The sequence below is a fragment of the Calidris pugnax genome, unplaced genomic scaffold (assembly GCF_001431845.1).
Source record: "Calidris pugnax isolate Ruff unplaced genomic scaffold, ASM143184v1 scaffold86, whole genome shotgun sequence".
In the NCBI taxonomy this organism is placed as follows: Eukaryota; Metazoa; Chordata; class Aves; order Charadriiformes; family Scolopacidae; genus Calidris; species Calidris pugnax.
In genome coordinates, this window is record NW_015090843.1 from 1,410,733 (window position 1) to 1,429,465 (window position 18,733).

The window sequence follows — 18,733 nt, forward strand, 5'->3', positions numbered from 1 at the left end:
TTTTTCAGGAAAAATGCTTAGACCCAGTCCATTCTGACAGTGCCAAATTCTTCCTCTGACCTTCCAGCGTATTTATGGCTTATGCTGTCCTTTTTGGGGGCCCGATTGCAAATGATAACATCATGGCTGAAGCTCTTAGAAGGCTTCTAATATATTTCTAAGCTTATTGGTAACGTATAATGACAATAATTGTTAGCATCCTTGAAGGTCTTTAAGAATAGTCTCCTCTCCCTTTCCCCAAATGCCTGCATTGCATAAAGCTCAGATGACCTCAACATACTGTTGGTGAGATGAAATCAGAAGGGTCATCCACAAATGATTCTTTTTTTTTTTTTTTAAATGCCTTTGTAGTGATTATTGTGAAATTCTTTAAATCTCTTCAGACTATACAATTTTTACTCATAGTAGTCCCTAATGCAGTAACCCTGGCAGTTTGGATATTATTTTAAATGGGAGAAATTTGGCACTTCTTGGATTCTTTGCTGCTATAATAACACCATCTGACCACTTCCTCTTTATCCCTGTTTTATTTTTTTTTTAACCTGTATATAAGAGAGTTTTAAAAAATCAGTATTAAGTTAGTGTCACAGCTAAGTTCAATACATTTATCTTGATTTATCTAGATCTAGGCTAAGGAGGTGTATTTCCTGCAGTGTGATGCTTAGTTTTGAAACACAGACTGAAATCTTTTTTTAAGAAATGCTCATTTGTCATACTAAGGCTTAAGTGCATTCCTAACTATTAATATATATAAGTTTATATGAGACAACAGGTTTCTTTAAGGGTGTTAATCTCACTTTTTTTTTTTTCCTGATTAGTAGATCATCTCCTCAGTTGAGGATGAAGCGGTTTTTGTGTGATTTGTAATCCAGATCCAGAGTGAGTCAGGATTAGTCAAAAAGCAAGAAATGCTTCATGGTCCAGGAAAAAAAATGGCTTCAAATCCTTTGAGGCTTTGCTGTAGGTGTACAAGTTTTATGCTCGGCAAGATGCTTTTATTAACAGCACAGCGAGACTGCCCGTAAAGGTTTTACTTTGCCCAATGTGTTTTACTTTGTCTTTTAGAAGTGGATTAAGAGCTTTGTTCTGGGAGACCTATGTAATTGCTGGATTTGCTGAAGTCACTTGGTGAACCGGTCGCTCACTCATTTAGAAATTTGCCCAGTAAACACTGAAGACTTTTTATTTCAGTGGAGTATTTAGCAACATGTGTCTTTGGAAAGTGCCTCTAAGGTAAAATTGGTCTTACTGGTTAGACCAGACAAAGCATATGCTTTGCTGGCAAGGACAACCACAAATGATGAACTGTAAGACTTCCCCACCTCCCAAGGAGAAAATACAGTTTAGTAGTTAAGAAGCAGGTTTCATGCTGTTTTTCAGCAAAGATGCTTAACTTTTGTACACAGGCTCCACCCTTGGTGTATGCTTTCAGATAAGCAGGTGACTGAAGAATATGGATTTATTTTGGCTTAAGTAATTTAAGTTTCTGTTCCAGACTTCTGCTGCCAGCTGTGGGATGCTGTCAGCTTCTAGCTGTTTTTACTGTACTGTCTTAAAAGTGAAGATACTGTCTAAGTAAGAAGCTTTCATATATCGTTTTGAAAAATGCACCAGTAGCCTTGGATAGAAGTCCCATGGCTTTTCGTGAATGGACTGGAACACTTTAAATGGAAGAAATCAAATTACTGTCCTTGAAGATCTTTTCAGAGGGTCACCAACCTGGAGGTATTTAAAAGATGAGTAGATGTGGTGCTGAGAGACAGGGGTTAGTGGTGGACTCAGCAGTGTTGGGTTAATGGCTGGGCTCGGTGGTCTTAAAGGTCTTTTCAACAGGCTGCCCAGGGAGGGTGTGGAGTCCCCTTCTTTGGAGATTTTCAAGACCCGCCTGGATGCTCCTGAGTAACATGCTCTGACAAGCTCTGGGCAACCCTGCTTCAGCAGGGGAGTTGGACTAGATGATCTCTATGGTCCCTTCCAACTCTAAAAATTCAGTGATATTCAGTAAGTGGTTCTATTATTCTACATCTCTCTGTATGTACGTGGACTTGATCTGAATTGAGCAAACTTAAATACAAAGACATCAACTTGAATATGATGATTTCTTTTCTTAAGTGACTTTTCATGAAGTGACTTACTACAGCTGGTTTGGCCACTAACCTATGAAAGGGATCCTTCTCTTCAGCTTGTCAGTGATAACAAATTGTTGAGTGACCCAATCTCATTTTATGGCCAAAAATATTAATTAATGGCCTCAGTGGGTTTTCTTCCACTTTGGTCTTACTGGTCAAAAAGTCGGCTGGGTCAGAAGAGACATCAAATTAAGGACTGTGCAAATTCAGTAAAAGAAATCTTCATTTCTGAGTGTGTTACATCTTGTTTAAATTTCAAAAGAACACTGTAAATCTTCCTATTAGTATAATGGTCATTACTTTCATGTCGTTTTGTTTGGTTGTAGAAGTATTTGTATGGCTCCGTGGTGGCAGCCCTTGTTATAAACAGGGCTGCTAAAATGGTGTTTTTCTCAACTTTTCCTTGTTGTTTAAAGCATAGCAGGTGCCTGCTTTGCTGCTCTTACCTGACGTGAGTAAGACTATTACTCTTGTATCTAATTATTGGAGCACACTCTTCATTGGTTAGTTTTTAGGGATGACATGAAAATCTCTATAGGTGCAATATTCCATTTCTTTCTTTTCACTTTCCTCAGGGCATGTGCACCAAGAAACTTAATTTCAGCGAACTGCTGTGAGCTTGATTTCACGTTGCATCAATTGTAAGAACTGCTGCTGCAGTGACAATTTTTATCCAATCCCCCCATTATCTTTTTTCAGCAAAAGCAGTGCTGCAAAATGGGGGGAAAAAAAAAACCCTCAACATCTCCAAAAACCTAAATGCTGATTTTTTTTCTGGTTTATCCTTTGATTACCTCCTCTGCTGTTCACTGAGTAGAAGCTTAACATAAATAATATTAAACAAGTGAGACTACATAGTAAATATTTACTTTTTTTGATGGCTGTTTAAGGATGCACTGGAGGAAGCACCTCAAAGAGTATCTTCAGAATGAGCAGGCTGGTTTTTGCCTGCTAACTGGTGTGATGGTTTGCATTAGAGCTCTGTAAACTAATAAAAGCTTGAGATGCTGCAGTAATTTCATCACGCAGAGACACAGTGGTCTGCTGAAGAAAAGCTGTGTCTGTGTCAGGAGCATTCCCTTTAATGATACTTCTGGGTTTCCCCCCTTTTCAATTAAAACATTTGGTAATTACAAAGCAGCTCTTTGTATCTCTTATGTATTTCCATTACAGTTAATTACTCTTCCATATCACCAGTTGTCTGGCTTTGGTACCCAATAAGTATGTGTTTAGGTAGTTTCTTTTATAAGGATCAAAAATAGCCTTTCAGCATATGTCCAGCTTATCTATTTTTGCATTTCTTTAGCTCGGAATAGTGTCATGGTGGTATTTGAGGTGTAGTGAGAGATGCTGGTAAATCTCTGGGGTTTTGCAGTTTGTAGAAGTGTGCTTTAAAGCCCTGGAACTTCTTAATGACTTTTTGGCATTAGATGTATACCTCAGTCCTACTTTCTGCTGCTCATCAACAGTTTTGTGTGGATACAAGGTATGAAGGCTTTTGTGGGTTGAACTAAGATGTTTTTAAAATATACCGCTATGAATAAATTGTACTTGAATTTTATTTACTACTTGTTCATGTTTCCTTATATTCTCAAAGTTAATTGTAGTGGGAACAGCATACTTTTTTCTCCTGTAGGCCTAATTATAGCGTGTGGAGGAAGTTTTTAGAACAAACATGGAAATCCTTCTTGAAGGTCTCTTACGGTGTTTTGAAAGCAGTAGTGACAATAAGACAGTGAGGAAAGGGGGGGGAAATCTCTGTGCATATGGATGTGTGTGTGTTGAGACCCAGACACGTACATAATAAATTGCTGAGCTGACAAGGGAAGCATTTTTCTCAGAAGAGCATCCTGGATTTAAGCACGGAGGCATTCAACACCTCACAGTGAGGTAGTAAAAGATAAAGGAGGAGGAGGAAAAGAAGTCGTGACTGTTAGGAAGGGATTGTTCCACGTACCTTTCAGGCACGAGATGAATGGCACCTGAGTTGCCTCGATATTCTGACATCCACTGAATTTATTGGTCTACAAATACCTTGAATTTTTTCACATCCGAAGACCTGTTTAGAGCGCAGAGATGGATCACACAGGTTTTATTCTTCTTTTAGTTTGCATTGTCCTTATTCATCACTTGCTTTTGTCAGGCCCGTGATGTTTTGAGTTTGTTTTTGTGCACAGGATTGACTAAACTTAAGCCAAGGATAGCTGGATGTGCCAAAGGACAACATGACTATTACTCAATTTGTCGTGTTTGCCATTATCAAGCAGTAATGGCAGTGAGGGAGGGGAATAGGAATGCTTTGGAGAGCCCCATCCTACGGCTATTTGCCGTGATCAAAATCAAAGGCAGCTTTTGCCGAGTCACACTGGTCATTTACCATTCAAATTACAGAGGAGAAACTATCCTCTGGAATATCACTGGATCACAGTTATCAGCAACTGCTGATAATGTAAAGGTGATCTTTGAATATTTCATAGTATTTTGGGGTGTTAGTCTTAGTTAATGAAACATTTTCTCTTTACCGCCTCTAAAGGAGCCGGCCATAAAAGTTATTGAATCATATTTATGGTTCTCTAAGCAAGGTGTGCAAAAGTAATTTTAGTAAATGTTAGGAGATAAATTAAAAAGGATAGGTCTTGCGTGGTGTTTGTTTTAAAAGAATTAAATCCAGGTAGAGTTTCTGTGCTCAAATGTCAGGAGTTGAGGTCTAAAGTAAACCTGGGCAAGGAGGTAAAGCTGCTGTTCAGGTTTACAGTTCCAGATTGCTTTTCAGAAGTAATAAAGTCTTGCTGCTGTAGCTGACACATGACTGACGGAGCCTCTCAGAGGCTTTACACCACCAGGAGACAGAAGATCTAATCACACTGCTTTCCTTAAATCCCCCAAGTGCTTTGTATTTAATATTTCATAGGTCTTTGGTTACTCTTATTTGTTACATATCCTTAGCCAAAATATAATTTACCGAGCTGAGTGATTAAATACAAAATGTAATGGTTGGCATTTCAGGTCAGGCAATTGAGGAAAAAGTGGAGTGCAGGAGACAGCACGTTTTCTGTGCGAGTCTGTGTGTTCTGGGGTCTGCTGTCCAATAATGGATATTTTTTCTCAGCCTTTTGGAACGGCCACGTCTCAAGCCCTGGTTTGAGACAGGATGGTGTTTATGAGAACGGGTGAGAGAAAATAATTGTTGTAGCTGCAAAACACCTCGGGGAGATCAGGTCTGTTTGGAACCTCTGGATCCCAAAGAGGTGTGATCGGAAAACCTCTCAACCTGGGGCTGAGGTTTGGGCTGGTGTATCTGCTCTGCAGCTGCAACAGAGAGGGTCTGAAGGCACGGCTGAAGCACGTGGAAGCAAAGGAAATCCTGTTTATCAATGTTTTTTTTTTTTCAGATGACTCTGCAATGTTGGGTCTGCTGTAACCGAGGGAGGGGGTGTATCTGCTCTGCAGCTGCAACAGAGAGGGTCTGAAGGCACGGCTGAAGCACGTGGAAGCAAAGGAAATCCTGTTTATCAATGTTTTTTTTTTTTTTCAGATGACTCTGCAATGTTGGGTCTGCTGTAACCGAGGGAGGGGGGAAAAGGCTGTAATGCTTCCAGGTGGATCGGTTGGGCAATTAGAGAAAGCTTGATCTTGTTAGCTTTTCCCAAGAGACTTTTGTGCAGTCCAGATGACTTGCTGAATATACTAGAGACTATCTGAGAATGTGGCTGCCTAAAAATGACACCCAGCAGTCTGACAGTTTCTTTGGATAATTGCAGTTAATGTTTGCTGGAACACAACACCCCCTTCATTGGGTGTGATCAATACCTCGTCCAAATTCCATGTGTGTTTAGGCAGATGTGAGCACACACACACGTGCAGACGTCCATATAACAATTACTGAATGCAGGAATGTTTTACTGGGCTGTAATCAGGTGCCTTGTTCTCTTCTAGTACCCAGGTGCTGTGTGTATATATATATATATATCTTGTTGTACTTTGCTTTACAGCCTGGGCTTGTGACTTTATTTAAAAGTTTTGTGAGGCTTGGTATTCCGAAGAAATTCTCTGATCAGATGAAGGGCTGCAGTTTTTCCACACACAGAGGTCAATTAGGGGTAATTTTTGTAGCTGCTCTTTAGAATTGTGAAAATAAATATTTTTGCAATATATTTTTGCAAAAAATATATTTGCAAAAAAAAATTGCAAAAAAAAAAAATATTTTGCAAAATATTTTTGTTCAAGTGTGAGTGTGAATTAAGTGTGTATTCTGTGGTGATGTTCGCTAATTTAAATTTCCATAGTTTTTCCAGCAGAGAATTTATTGCCCAGGCCCTGGTGCTGCCTTTGGTACCTGTGGTTGTGGAGCAGCAGCGTCCTCTTGGCTTTTGCCTGGGACTTGTCTGTGGTTGTTGTGGTTGTTTCAGTGTTGGGAATTTCTTGTGGCAAGTGTGAGAGATGATGATCTACAAACCTTTGTGGAGCGAATGTGACGATAATTGCCCGCGACTGCAGAAGCCTGGATCTGGTGGGGAGGGAATCACCATTTCCGCTGAAATCCCTAATTTACTCCCATTTAAGAGTCACCTCTGTCATCTTTTATGAAATATCCTGGAAGTGAAAAGCGCCGTGTTGAGCATAATGATCCAGATAGAACTGGATCCAGTGGTGGGACCGTGCCCTCACCCCTCCAGTTGGAAGAAGGGCAGCTTAACCATAGGTTTTGCCTTTCCTGTAATTGCCAGCGACACGTTCCTTAATAGCTTCCAATGGCTTACAATAATGAATGGTGAACCTTGAGAGCAGAGGATTGTAAAACGTGTTTGTTTTGGGATTGAAGTTTATCTTCAGAAGGTTACTAGTAAGGACGTCCTTCTCTCTTATCTGCTTATTGTAGATAAAAATTGTAATTTTATGAGGGGAAAGGTTAGTATCCATCTACACAATCTTTTTCTGCCATTTAATAATCCATCTGTTGGAAAATGATTTTATAGGAACATTAAAAATATTTGTTTCACATCAAAAGAAGGTATGGTAGGATTGTTCTGCTAGTTATAAAACCTAAGCTGTTTCAGGAATAGTAATTTCTCGGGGCTTCATAGCTATTTTTCTGAAGTACTTAAAAAAAAAAGTTAGTGCTTTATCCTGAAAAAGTTCAAGGGATGTGAGTACGAATAGTTCATGGTCTTTTCTGTCTTTCAAGAGACAATATTCATTCTGGCAGTGAGTGTTTTTGCCTTCTTTCTGTGGAGAAAAATTTATGCACAATACCAGAGACTCTGAGCACGACTCACTTTGGTGGCCAAAATCACTGAAATAGCTTCCGAGTTACGCCTATAGACGAAATGAAGAATGTCTGCTCAGTACTAACCTTCAACATCTGAAAAATGAAAATGGATTTGTTTCAGAATGGAGAGAACCTTTTTTCCCCCTGGAATTTAGTATTCATCATTCCTTTGTTTGACTTTTCATTTTAGTTTGGTTGCTCAAAGGCCATTCGATGCAGCAGATGTCTTTGCAGATTGATCATTAGAGGAAGGTAGAAGGGAAAAGGACTAATAAGATTTTAGTAGGTATATTCAAGGTAAGGGTTTTAAGGGGGACGGAGGAGGCTCTTTGCCCCCAAGTCTCTGTCTTTTTGATTTTTAGCTTCCTGTGATGTGCTTGACTTGACTTGTCAGTAACTTGTCTTATCTGCTCTGATCCGGGTTTATTTGTTCAGCTCCTGAAGAGCACCCAGCTCTTTTACTGCTCCCTGCAAAACTCGTCTATGAGGTGAATGGCTATAGCTCTCTGCTCCAAAGGAATAGCAGAAACTTCAAAGAGTCTGTATTTAATTATTTTCTTATTAATTACATAATGCCTGAAACCTCTAAAAATAGCCTAGAAAAATATATCTGGAAAATCCCTCCTGCGTTAATACAACCGTGGTGGGGTGAACTAGATCTGTATCGTTCCTGACAGGTGTTTATCTCACTGATTTCACGGGGAGATTCTGCAGCCATTACCGTTGGTGCTTCATCATCTTTACTGCACGTTTCTGATGGAGAAGTACTTTGAAAAAGAAATTTTTCACTGTCACAATCTCAAATGCAAGTTTCTGCTTTAGCTGGGAAATTAGAAAATGAATCTGAGTTGTCTGGTTTCATTTAGCAAGGCGTGTGATATCCCACATAAACAAGTAATAACCACAGTTTAAATGGTTTCAGTGTTATTGGGCTAATGTTTTCACAAGTAGGAAGGTAATTTTCAGAGAGACTTGTTGAAATAGAATCTGAGTATCTGGAGGTCTGCAGTATCTGGTGTATCTAGAGGCTTTGGATGGTTGGTTGGTTTTGGGTTTTTTTTTTGGGGGGGGGGAGGGTTCTTGGTGGTTGGTTTTTTTTTTTTACTTTACACAAGCATCTTAATTTTAAAGAGAAAAAAAGCTGTGGATACCATTGTGTGTCTCTGGAGATGAATTCTGATTTTTGTGAAAAGGGATTGTGCAGACAGACGCACAGGTTGGTTTAAGCTCATTCTCCTTCAGGTTCTCATGTTTTCCATGCATCATGCTCTCGAGAACCACCTTGTTCTTCTGCTCATTCATTCACGGATGTGAATTTATCCCTTTGCTGTCACTTTGCCAACCACGAGCAACTTATTTCTCTGAATTGTGGTAGGAACTGAATAAAGGAGTTGAACAAGTTCCGAGGTGTGGCTTGGTGGTGCTCTTCTCTCCTAGCCCTGTGTGGGAATTATGCTACTTGGGCTAAAGTAAAGGTGTTGCCTGTCCAAGGGATTTGTGCGAAAGGACTCTGGAGCAATGAATTCATGTGGGCAGGGTCAACAGCATTTAGCCTGCATTCTCTTGCTTCACTCTGACAAAAGCTCTTTTATACTTGGTTTCTTTGCTGTAATGTGCTTCTAGAGAACCTCAGGCACGTGTTCCTTGCTCCAGACTTCCCTCTTGGTCTCTAGGTCCTTGGGTCAATCTTACTGACAGAGACTGAAGTGATGAAGGCAACTGGTACCTCAGACTTTTCCACGTCCTGTGTCACCAGGGTCCTTGTCCCGTTGAGCAGCAGACCAACATTTTCCTGAGTCTTCTTTCTATTACTTACATCCTTAGAGAAGTCCTTCTTGGTGCCCTTGACATTCCTTGCCAGATTCCACCGTGCCAGACTCAGTTCAGCTCAGTGGATGTTGTACAAGAGAAGATGGAGAGCAAGGAAATGTTTTGACATCATCCCTCGTATGTCTTTGAGCAGGAGCTGTTGGTACAGATGGCTGGGTTTGTCCAGTACCAGCACATTGGGATTAATGCAAAAATACAGAGGATAAAATAAGACAATATAAAGAATTTGTGGATGGAGCTATTACTATTGCACCTTGAAGTATTTTATTTATCTGTGTAGTGTTCATACAGATATTAGAAATATCAGTCTTGCCATAATTTGCTCTCCCACTCCAATAAAGGACGTTTTATTCAATAGCTAATTTGACCTTGGGAAACCTCAAAAGCTCATTTTCTGTGGTTGAAAAAAACACCCCTCAGTCCTTTCTATCTTGTTACTTAACAATCTCATACAATGTTTAAATTTTACTTCAGGTGAAATATCTATTTCCATTACTTCAGTATATTCACTCACCTATTTCTTATCACTTTTCTCAGCCAGACGAATTTTGAATTGAATATATTAATATGCATAGATCCGAAGGAAACCAAACACTGATCTTTCCATAAGCTTTTAAGTAAGTGGAGAGTTGTCAAATTGTTTTTTCATAGTAAATCTCAGTAAAAATAAAACCATACTTGAAGGAAACCAAACACTGATCCTTCCATAAGCGTTTAAGTAAGTGGAGAGTTGTCAAATTATTTTTTTATAGTAAATCTCAGTAAAAATAAAACCATACTCATTAACACTTCTCCAAAAAGGTTTTGTTGGTTTGATTTGTTGTGAAATAATGAAAATTTAAAAAAAAAATGGCTAAGGTCAGAATATTTTGCTGCAGTCCCTCACAGTAGAATTCCTTTGGTCATAGAACTGTTTAGGTTGGAACACCAAGTCCAACCATTAACCCAGCAGTGCCAAGTCCTTCACTAGCCCATGTCCCTCAGCACCACATCTTTTAAATCCCTCGAGGCCCTCTCTTTTAAATCCCTGGGCCGCCTCTTCCAAGGCTTGACAACCTTGTCTATGAAGGAATTTTTCCCAATATCCATCTTAAACCTCCCCTGGCACAACATGAGGCTGTTTTCTCTTTTCCCATTGTAACTAACTCTCCTTATGTTTAAATTGTGTAGATCACGTAAAGGTCACCTGCAGTTCGTGCTTACATGGAAAGAAACAATTTTAGGGTTGGGTTGGTTTTTTCTTTTTTTTTTTTCCCCTCCCTTTTTTTCTTTCTTTTCCAATTTTTTTCTGTTTTGACTTTTTTGAATTTTTCCTTTTTTGAATTTTTCCTTTTTTGAATTTTTCCTTTTTTGAATTTTTCCTTTTTTGAATTTTTCCTTTTTTGAATTTTTCCTTTTTTGAATTTTTCCTTTTTTGAATTTTTCCTTTTTTGAATTTTTCCTTTTTTGAATTTTTCCTTTTTTGAATTTTTCCTTTTTTGAATTTTTCCTTTTTTGAATTTCTTTTTTTAATTTCTCTTTTTTTTTAATTTCTCTTTTTTGAATTTTTCTCTTTTTTGAATTTTTTGAATTTTTCTTTTTTTGAAATGTTTTATTTTTCTTTTTTGAATTTTTTCTTTTTTGAATTTTTCTTTTTTGACTTTTTTTTCTTTTTTGAATTTTTCTTTTTTTGAAATTTTTTATTTTTCTTTTTTGACTTTTTTCTTTTTTGACTTTTTTCTTTTTTGACTTTTTTTTCTTTTTTGACTTTTTTTTCTTTTTTGACTTTTTTTTCTTTTTTGACTTTTTTTCTCCTGGGATTGAGTAGTAGAGCTAGCTCATTAACAACTAATAAATTCTCCAAAGGGTTACGCTATGGGACCCTTGGTAGGCATGTTTTCTGGGTGTGAACTGAGATGAATATTGGGAGTACAGACTTCCCGTGGACCTTAAATACGAATTTGGGGGAGAGAGGAGGTGTGGATGTCCAGGGTTCTTCCCTGGGGGAGGAGGACTCTGAGATGGTCAAAGAATCTGTGACCTGACCAGCTCTGCTGGCAAGGGTGTCAGCGAGAAGTTAGCCTTAACTCCCTTGGTTTTCAATCTCAGGAGGTGTGTTATTGAGGGGGAAAAAAGAAAAAAGAGTAGTGATGGTGTGTTAGCTGACTTGGCAGAATTGAGCTCCTGGGATTGAGTAGTAGAGCTAGCTCATTAACAACTAATAAATTCTCCAAAGGGTTACGCTATGGGACCCTTGGTAGGCATGTTTTCTGGGTGTGAACTGAGATGAATATTGGGAGTACAGACTTCCCGTGGACCTTAAATACGAATTTGGGGGAGAGAGGAGGTGTGGATGTCCAGGGTTCTTCCCTGGGGGAGGAGGACTCTGAGATGGTCAAAGAATCTGTGACCTGACCAGCTCTGCTGGCAAGGGTGTCAGCGAGAAGTTAGCCTTAACTCCCTTGGTTTTCAATCTCAGGAGGTGTGTTATTGAGGGGGAAAAAAGAAAAAAGAGTAGTGATGGTGTGTTAGCTGACTTGGCAGAATTGAGATCCCAAATTTTTCACCCCAGTGTTTGATTTGCTGCGCTGGAAATTCTCCTGAGCCCTGTCAGCAGCAAAGGCTGCCTCGCAGCATCACTTACGCATTCAAATGGAAGTAATTATGTTTTCATGATTTCTAAATTAGTTCAGCAAAATTATCTATAACTTTCACATGGGAAATGCTTTTTATTATGTCAACAAAATTTTTATATGTTAGGTAAAAATTTGTTTAGCTGTCCTTTTCTTTCAGCAAGCTTCTGTTAGGTATTTCATTTGTAACATGAGACTTTTTTCCTGTTTATATTAATTTTTAGTTCCTTGGTAATTAAAAACTTTGCTTTAGTATTTTAAAATGCTTTTAACATCTGTGAAAACATTAGAACTAGAAGCTCGTCAGTGAACAGGGTTCCTTAGTGTTTTATCTTATATAGAACTGGTCTTGCTGTACTTGACTTTTCATCTGTAGAAAGTTATTTTACTACAAAACAAGCTTGCTCCCGTGTGCTGATTCATCTTAACCAATTCTAGTATAACTACTAGGTTAAAGTATATCTGGAGTTGTCCTACTGTGTTTTTAAAAAAAAAATTAAAATGAATCAATTAATAAGATGCCTATGAAGTAGAAAAAAATAATCATTTACAGTGTTTTCTTTTCAAATTCTTACAGACGACTTCAAGGTCTGTCTGGTGAGGTTAATGTAGCTCAGACCTGCTGAGGTTAATTAATAAAACTCCACTGCTTCTTTCGGTTCTAAGTAATTTATTCTTCATTTGTTTTGTTCACAAGCTGAATAGAAATGATGTGGGAGGTGCCAAAAATCTCTCAAAATGCACACCATTGGGATTATGCATATTGGAACAGTGACGAAGGAGCACAAAGTTTCCAGTAATTCTGGACTCGAGTTGAAGTTTTGGGGTTTTTTTTGTTTGATTTAGTTATTTTTTATTTTTTTGTGTGTGTGCTGCAGTTTATCACAGACATGATACCTTCTGTTTGCTTACAGCTCTCGAATACATCTTTCCACCAAGCATTGGAATTGATTTATTTGCAAGTTTGATTTCAGATAATTAGGCCGGTAGCAGCCTTCCCATAGCTCACAAAAATGTGTTGTGAGTTGAATGTGCTGTGGAAATTAAAAGATCTAACTATTTCTTTTCTTTATTTCTCTATTTCCATCTTAAATTCCTTTTCATCTGTCTCTAATGATGCGTATTTGAGCCTTGCAGGAAAAAAGGGGTCGATGTAACACTCCATTTCTGTTGTAACTGCATCTTTTAATACTCACTTTTATCTAATTGCTGAATGGGTGTTTGTGTCATGTGTGTGATGCTCTGACAGGACCACGCTGCCAAATCTGGGGGGGATTCTCACCTTCTTCAGTTCCAGGAGCAGTCAGGAGCGAGTCAAGTGGAGGAAGGACATGGAGGGTTCTCAAACTGCACTGTGTGTGGTGATGGTGGTGTGTGATTCACAAGAAAACTGCTTTTACAAAACTTAGGGACAATTATGTATGTTCTAAGGGTGGGGACAACTCTACAGAGTTCTTCTCCCTCTTCCCTGGCTGCATTTTGCCTGGGTATCCTTTGGGAATGCTTATTTTGATCAGTGCCTCACATCGGCTGATGATGAGGATGCCTAAATTTTTGCATCCTGGCAAAATTAAACAGTTAAAAATTCAGTGGGGCCAGCTGTTAACCCGTGTGTTGTGTGTGTTGCTGCAGGCACAGGCTGAGTCCTCCTGGGGATTCCAGCCTGCAGGGACAGGGCTGGGGAGGAACGGGAAGGTTCAAGGATTTCTTAAGCATTAAACTTCAGCAACTAAATCCCTTTAAAGGGGGTCCCTGCTGAAATAATTAATACTTTTCCCACTGCACTCAAATACTGTTGAGTATTTAAATTGTTCACAAACATTTATTTCTGGAATAGTATTAGGTGAAAAGTGGTTGTCATCATCTGCGTTTTAGAGCTGGGATGTGAAAACGAAGTACGTGCTATTTTGCAGTGCCTGACATAAAACAAGCAGATTTTTTTTTTCCTCTTTTTTGCTGTATATGTCACGTCACATGCTTAATTTTCAACCTTGGAGCCCTTTAGAGGGCTCATCAACCATTTAGATAGGGTGGTCTGATTGTGATAGAGGCTAATTAAATTTCCAGAAGGCTTTTGACCATGTTCCTCTACAAAAGCTTGTAGAAATGCTAAGGTGCCATGCCATGAGAAGTAAAATACTTCCATAGATACGTAATTGTTTAAGAGGAAAAAGAGAAGGTAGGAATAAATGGTCAGTGTACCCAGAAGTATTCACCAGGGCCAGAGAACAGGGAAAAGGCAGAAGTTTGTAGGCGAAAGCTACTTGGAAATAGCAAGGAGGGACCCATTGGAATAGCAATAGTAGAGGGACCACCACAGTATCACCAGCAGTAAAACAGCAGGCCCGTTTTAGTGTAGATAGAGATAGAAAATAATGCACACTGCCTTAAAATCCTAATTTCACACCCAGAAGGATGGACTCAGAGTTGTCATTGGCACTCTGCAGCGAGATGGCGGGGTTCAGACAAGCGTCGGCTCAGAGCCCACTGATGGTCAAAATGCAAATGAAGTGATAAGACTGGTTAAGGAAGTTCAGCATAAATTGCATAATGATATTATGCTGTTGTATAAATTATGACTCACCCACATCTTGATTACTGTGTGCCAGCTCTGCTCTCGTTATCTTCAAAGAATATAATGCAGTTAGAAAGGTCTTTAGAGAAAGATGAGAAGGAGAATCAAAGGAAAGGGAATGGTTTCCATAGGAGATTGACAGAATAATCTAGGACTCTTCAAATTTGAGCCAAAATTACCTGGGGACATATAATAGAGGTCTGCGAATTTGTGAATAATATAGCAGGGTGATTGGGATCAATTTGTCACTGATTTGGGTCATTAAAGGAAGCCAGGTACAAAACAGAGAAATGGAAATGGCTCCTAATGCCGGTAGGAAACCCATGGATTTCCCCAATTATACTGTGTTCACTAAAAGCTGGCATGGTTTTGGGGGGAAATGGATAAATATATGGACACGAGATGCATTAGGGGTGGCTAAATACATGGAGGTGTGCCCAGTACAGGGCGTTCTGACGCTGTATCTTTGTTTGCATCTGAGTCCAGGCACTTCATAAACAGGGAAGTTTACTTGCCACTTCATTTGGAGAAGTAACTATTTGAGTAGCACCTTGGAACTGTGTGGAAAAGGCCAGGATTCACCACCAAAGCACTGATGTCTTCTTAGGATAAACCTTAGGAATAGCTCAACAGCCTGTTTTTTTTGTTGTTTTTTTGTTTTGTTTTTTTTTTTTTTTTAGAATAAGAGGGAATGGCTTCAAGCTGCAACAGGGGTAGGTTTGGACTGGAAATTAGGAAACAATTCTTCACAGAAAGAGTGGTGGGGCACTGGAACAGGCTGCCCAGGAAGATGGTTGAGTCACCATCCTTGGATGAGTTTAAGAGTTGTTTAGATGTGGTGTTGGGGGATAATGGTGTAGGAGAGAACTTTGTAGAGTAGGGCTGATCGTTGGACTCGATGATCCCAAGGGTCTTTTCCAACCTGAATGATTCTATGATTCTCAAGTAGTGTGTGTGTGAGGGGAAAAAAAATACCTCAGGTTCTGGTCTGACTTGTCAGCATTTTAAGTTGTTGTTTTCACCTATATCTGCAATTCCCTTTCTCATTTCCCATTTTAAACAGGAACATGTTATCAAATTAAAGCCTGGTAAGAATTTTTTAACTGAGCTGCACCTTTTGCTATGTAGCGTCTTTAGTAATGAATGTTTCGTAGCTGTATTTACACCAACTATGAATGTAAATAAAAATGATTTAGCACTGTATACATGAAATCTCATCTCTCTAATATCACTGTCTTTTTAATAAATTTATTTTTTCTTTACTTACCTCATAAACGTTACTTCCTATAGCCTTCTCGAGGCTTCTTGTTTTTCTCTATTTTTTCATGGTTCTTTGGTTTGTTTTGTTGTGCTTGCTTTGTTGTGTCTTTTTTACCTTCTTGTGGATCTCCATGTCTTGATCTTACTCCTTCCTGTGAAATTCTGGTGGGGTTTTTTTGATAATTTCCTATGCTTGGAGGGTGGGGATTAATTAAATTAGTTTGGAAGAGGTGAAAAAAAGCAAGTAAATTCCTTTCCAGCTCTGTCCCAGGGAAAGTGACTTTCTCCCCTCTGCCCCCAGTGGAGGAAGGAATCAACGTACAGGGGAAAGACACAGCCAAGTTATTTCCAAATGAATTAATAACAACCCAGCTCAGAGCAAGGTGTAAATTTAGTCCAGTTCTTAACAGCGATGCTCAACTTTCTTAACTGGACTTCTAGAAACAAAGTGCTTTCAGAGTTTGTGTATGTGATTGATTATGTATGAGTTTGTGTATGTGATTGTGTATGATAGATTAGATATTAGGAAGAATGACTTTCCTGAGAGGGTGGTCAGGCACTGGAACAGCCTGCCCAGGGAGGTGGTGGAGTCCCCATCCCTGGAGGGATTTAAGAAACGTGTAGACGTGGCTCTTCAGGGCCTGCTCTAGTGCCTGAGATTGTTGGTTTGCGTCTGTTTGTGGGCTTTTTTCCAACCATGGAGATTCTGTGAAGAGTGTAGTTTTTGTGAAAAAGAGGTCCAAAAGGAGCTCTGGAGGTAGATGGGAGCTGTTTTTTCTCAACCATGGAGATTGTGTGAAGAGTGTAGTTTTTGTGAAAAAGAGGTCCAAAAGGAGCTCTGGAGGTAGATGGGAGCTGTTTTCTCCCAGGAATCCCTTGAGACTGAAGAGTGCAGTGGTCATTATTTGGACAAGATGATCTTTAAGGTCCCTTCCAACCTAGAAGATTCTGTGATTACTTACTAACAAGGTCCCATGTAGGTCCCCCAGGCAGAAGATGTGAGAGGTGCTTGATGGGGATAGCGCTCCCACTCACCTGCAGGGTATGTTGGGTTGTTATTCCGTTGCCTTTGCTGCTCCCTTAGATCATCCCCAAGAACAAGAGCTGTGAACAGCATGGAAAGGTCATGTGCAGAGCAGCTGACTTGCTCTAAGCCTGTCTCGCACAGAAGATCCCCAACAGATAATTTTGGGCAATCACGGTTGCAACTTGTTATCGTATCACTTGACTCAGCCTTTACGGGAGTGCTTTCCTCTTCCATATCTTCATCCTTTATTTTTTTCCTTCTAGTTATTTTCCTTTTCTCTCACCACATTCTACTATGTTTTTTCCATACAGGGAAGCATGAATCTTGACAGTAAATTGGTTCTGGTCAGTTGGGGTTGTGTTGCTACCCTGTGCAGCCAAAGACAGTGCTGTGCTCTGGAGTGCTCCAGGACCAATTCTTTGTTGTCACTGCCCGTTTGGGGTGGGATGGGAGGTTGGATGCGAGGGCAATCTCCTCTTTTCCTTCATGCACAGCAATTTCCCCGTTGCCCTGCAAGAATGAAGGATGAAGTTAACGCCGTACTCCATAAATCTCACCCTACAGCTGTTCTTTCCATTGCCACAGGGGAGTGCTGCACTATTTCTCTGCTCCTGCCCTGGTTTCCTGGGCAATTACGTGTTTTCCTGTGCAATTTCCCTGCCGAAGGTTACAGGCGACTGTGGACTATGCTGTGACCCCGGGCAAGAACTTAAAACTTGTTAAAATTGATCCATCAGTTGTGTGCTGCGATGTCCAACCTGCCCCAACGTGATGGCTTTTATTCAGAATTGAATCCTGTTTATACATTTAGTGGAGGGGAGGCAGCACGCCGTTAATTGGGGTAATAAACACGCTTTTCTGGTGTGCCATAAGCAGCAAATCTGAAGCAAGTCATGTATATGAATGGTATGGAGCTGCGATGCTTGGAGTCATAAATATTCCATTCGGTCGTCAAACCTTGTAGGAACTTCAACTAAATGAAAAAGGCAATGTGTCTTCTATCCCCGCGCTCGCCACTGTGGGAATGCTGTAGAAATGAGCGTTGTAAACATTTTTTTTCTTTCATTTTGACAGGTAATATTTGAAGCTGAAGTCTCAGATGGGAGAAATGGCTACATTGCCATTGATGACATCCAGGTTCTGAGTTACCCTTGTGGTAAGTAATGATTAAGAGCTGCATTTTTCTCTGTCTTTTCAGGACATGTTTGATACTGCTGTAGACCGCTGAGTTTTCATCACTCGAGCACTGATGTTCTTTGTTCTTTCAATAGTATTTTTGTTGCGGCTTCCAGGGGAAAAAATGTAGTGTTGCAGAAGTGATTTACCTGAGTAAAATCTTTTGTCTGCCAGAAGTAAAGTGTACAGGAATATAAAGCAGAAATTCTTCAGTGCCTTTTTAGTCATATCGTAGTGGTGCATAATCAAAATGGGTTTCAGTGTTTGTGTGTGTGCTCCCTGATTAAAGACAACTGATTTGGCAGATGCATGTAGGAGGTTTATCAGATTTCATGCCCTTTTTCTTTTTTATTATTTATTTAAAAAAAACAAACAAACAACAGTTGTTTTTGTGTTTGGGTTTTTTTTTTTTTTTTAAAAAAAAAAAAGGCTTCTGGCTCTCAAGCTACTGAAGTGTCGGGTTTTATTGTTTTGGTTTTGTGGACAGACTTCAGGCATTTATGTTTGCCTTCCCCTGCTTACTCCTGGGGAAGAATTACACGCGTGCAAACACAAGTTTGCATACAAATACTAACACTGAATGTTCTAGAAAGGAAAGATTGTGAGAAGAAATTATTATGTTATTATTTGTTATTACGTTTTTTGGTTAATTTTGTTCTGCTCGCCTCTTCTGATCTTCCCCTAGACAATTCCCTCCCTAATGTAATTTCACTATAATGTACCTCTTGGCTGATAATTTAATTGCTTTCTGAAATGATCAAGATATAACAACCCCTTCCTCCAAATTTGCAAATAATGCCAAATAGTGAAGTGGCAATAACTGCCTCACATTTTGCTTTCTTCTACCCCAAATAC

The 18,733-nt window shown here is 39.5% G+C and overlaps 1 protein-coding gene across 12 annotated transcripts in view; it reads left to right on the forward strand.

Annotated features, from left to right (window-relative positions):
- Positions 1-18,733, forward strand: part of PTPRK (protein tyrosine phosphatase, receptor type, K) — a 353,816-nt gene that overhangs the window by 81,920 nt on the left and 253,163 nt on the right. For all 12 annotated transcript variants that reach the window (XM_014942619.1, XM_014942624.1, XM_014942626.1 and 9 more), the window contains exon 3: positions 17,777-17,858. In XM_014942619.1, the coding sequence (XP_014798105.1) occupies positions 17,777-17,858 (82 nt within the window). The remainder of the gene's footprint in view (positions 1-17,776; positions 17,859-18,733) is intronic.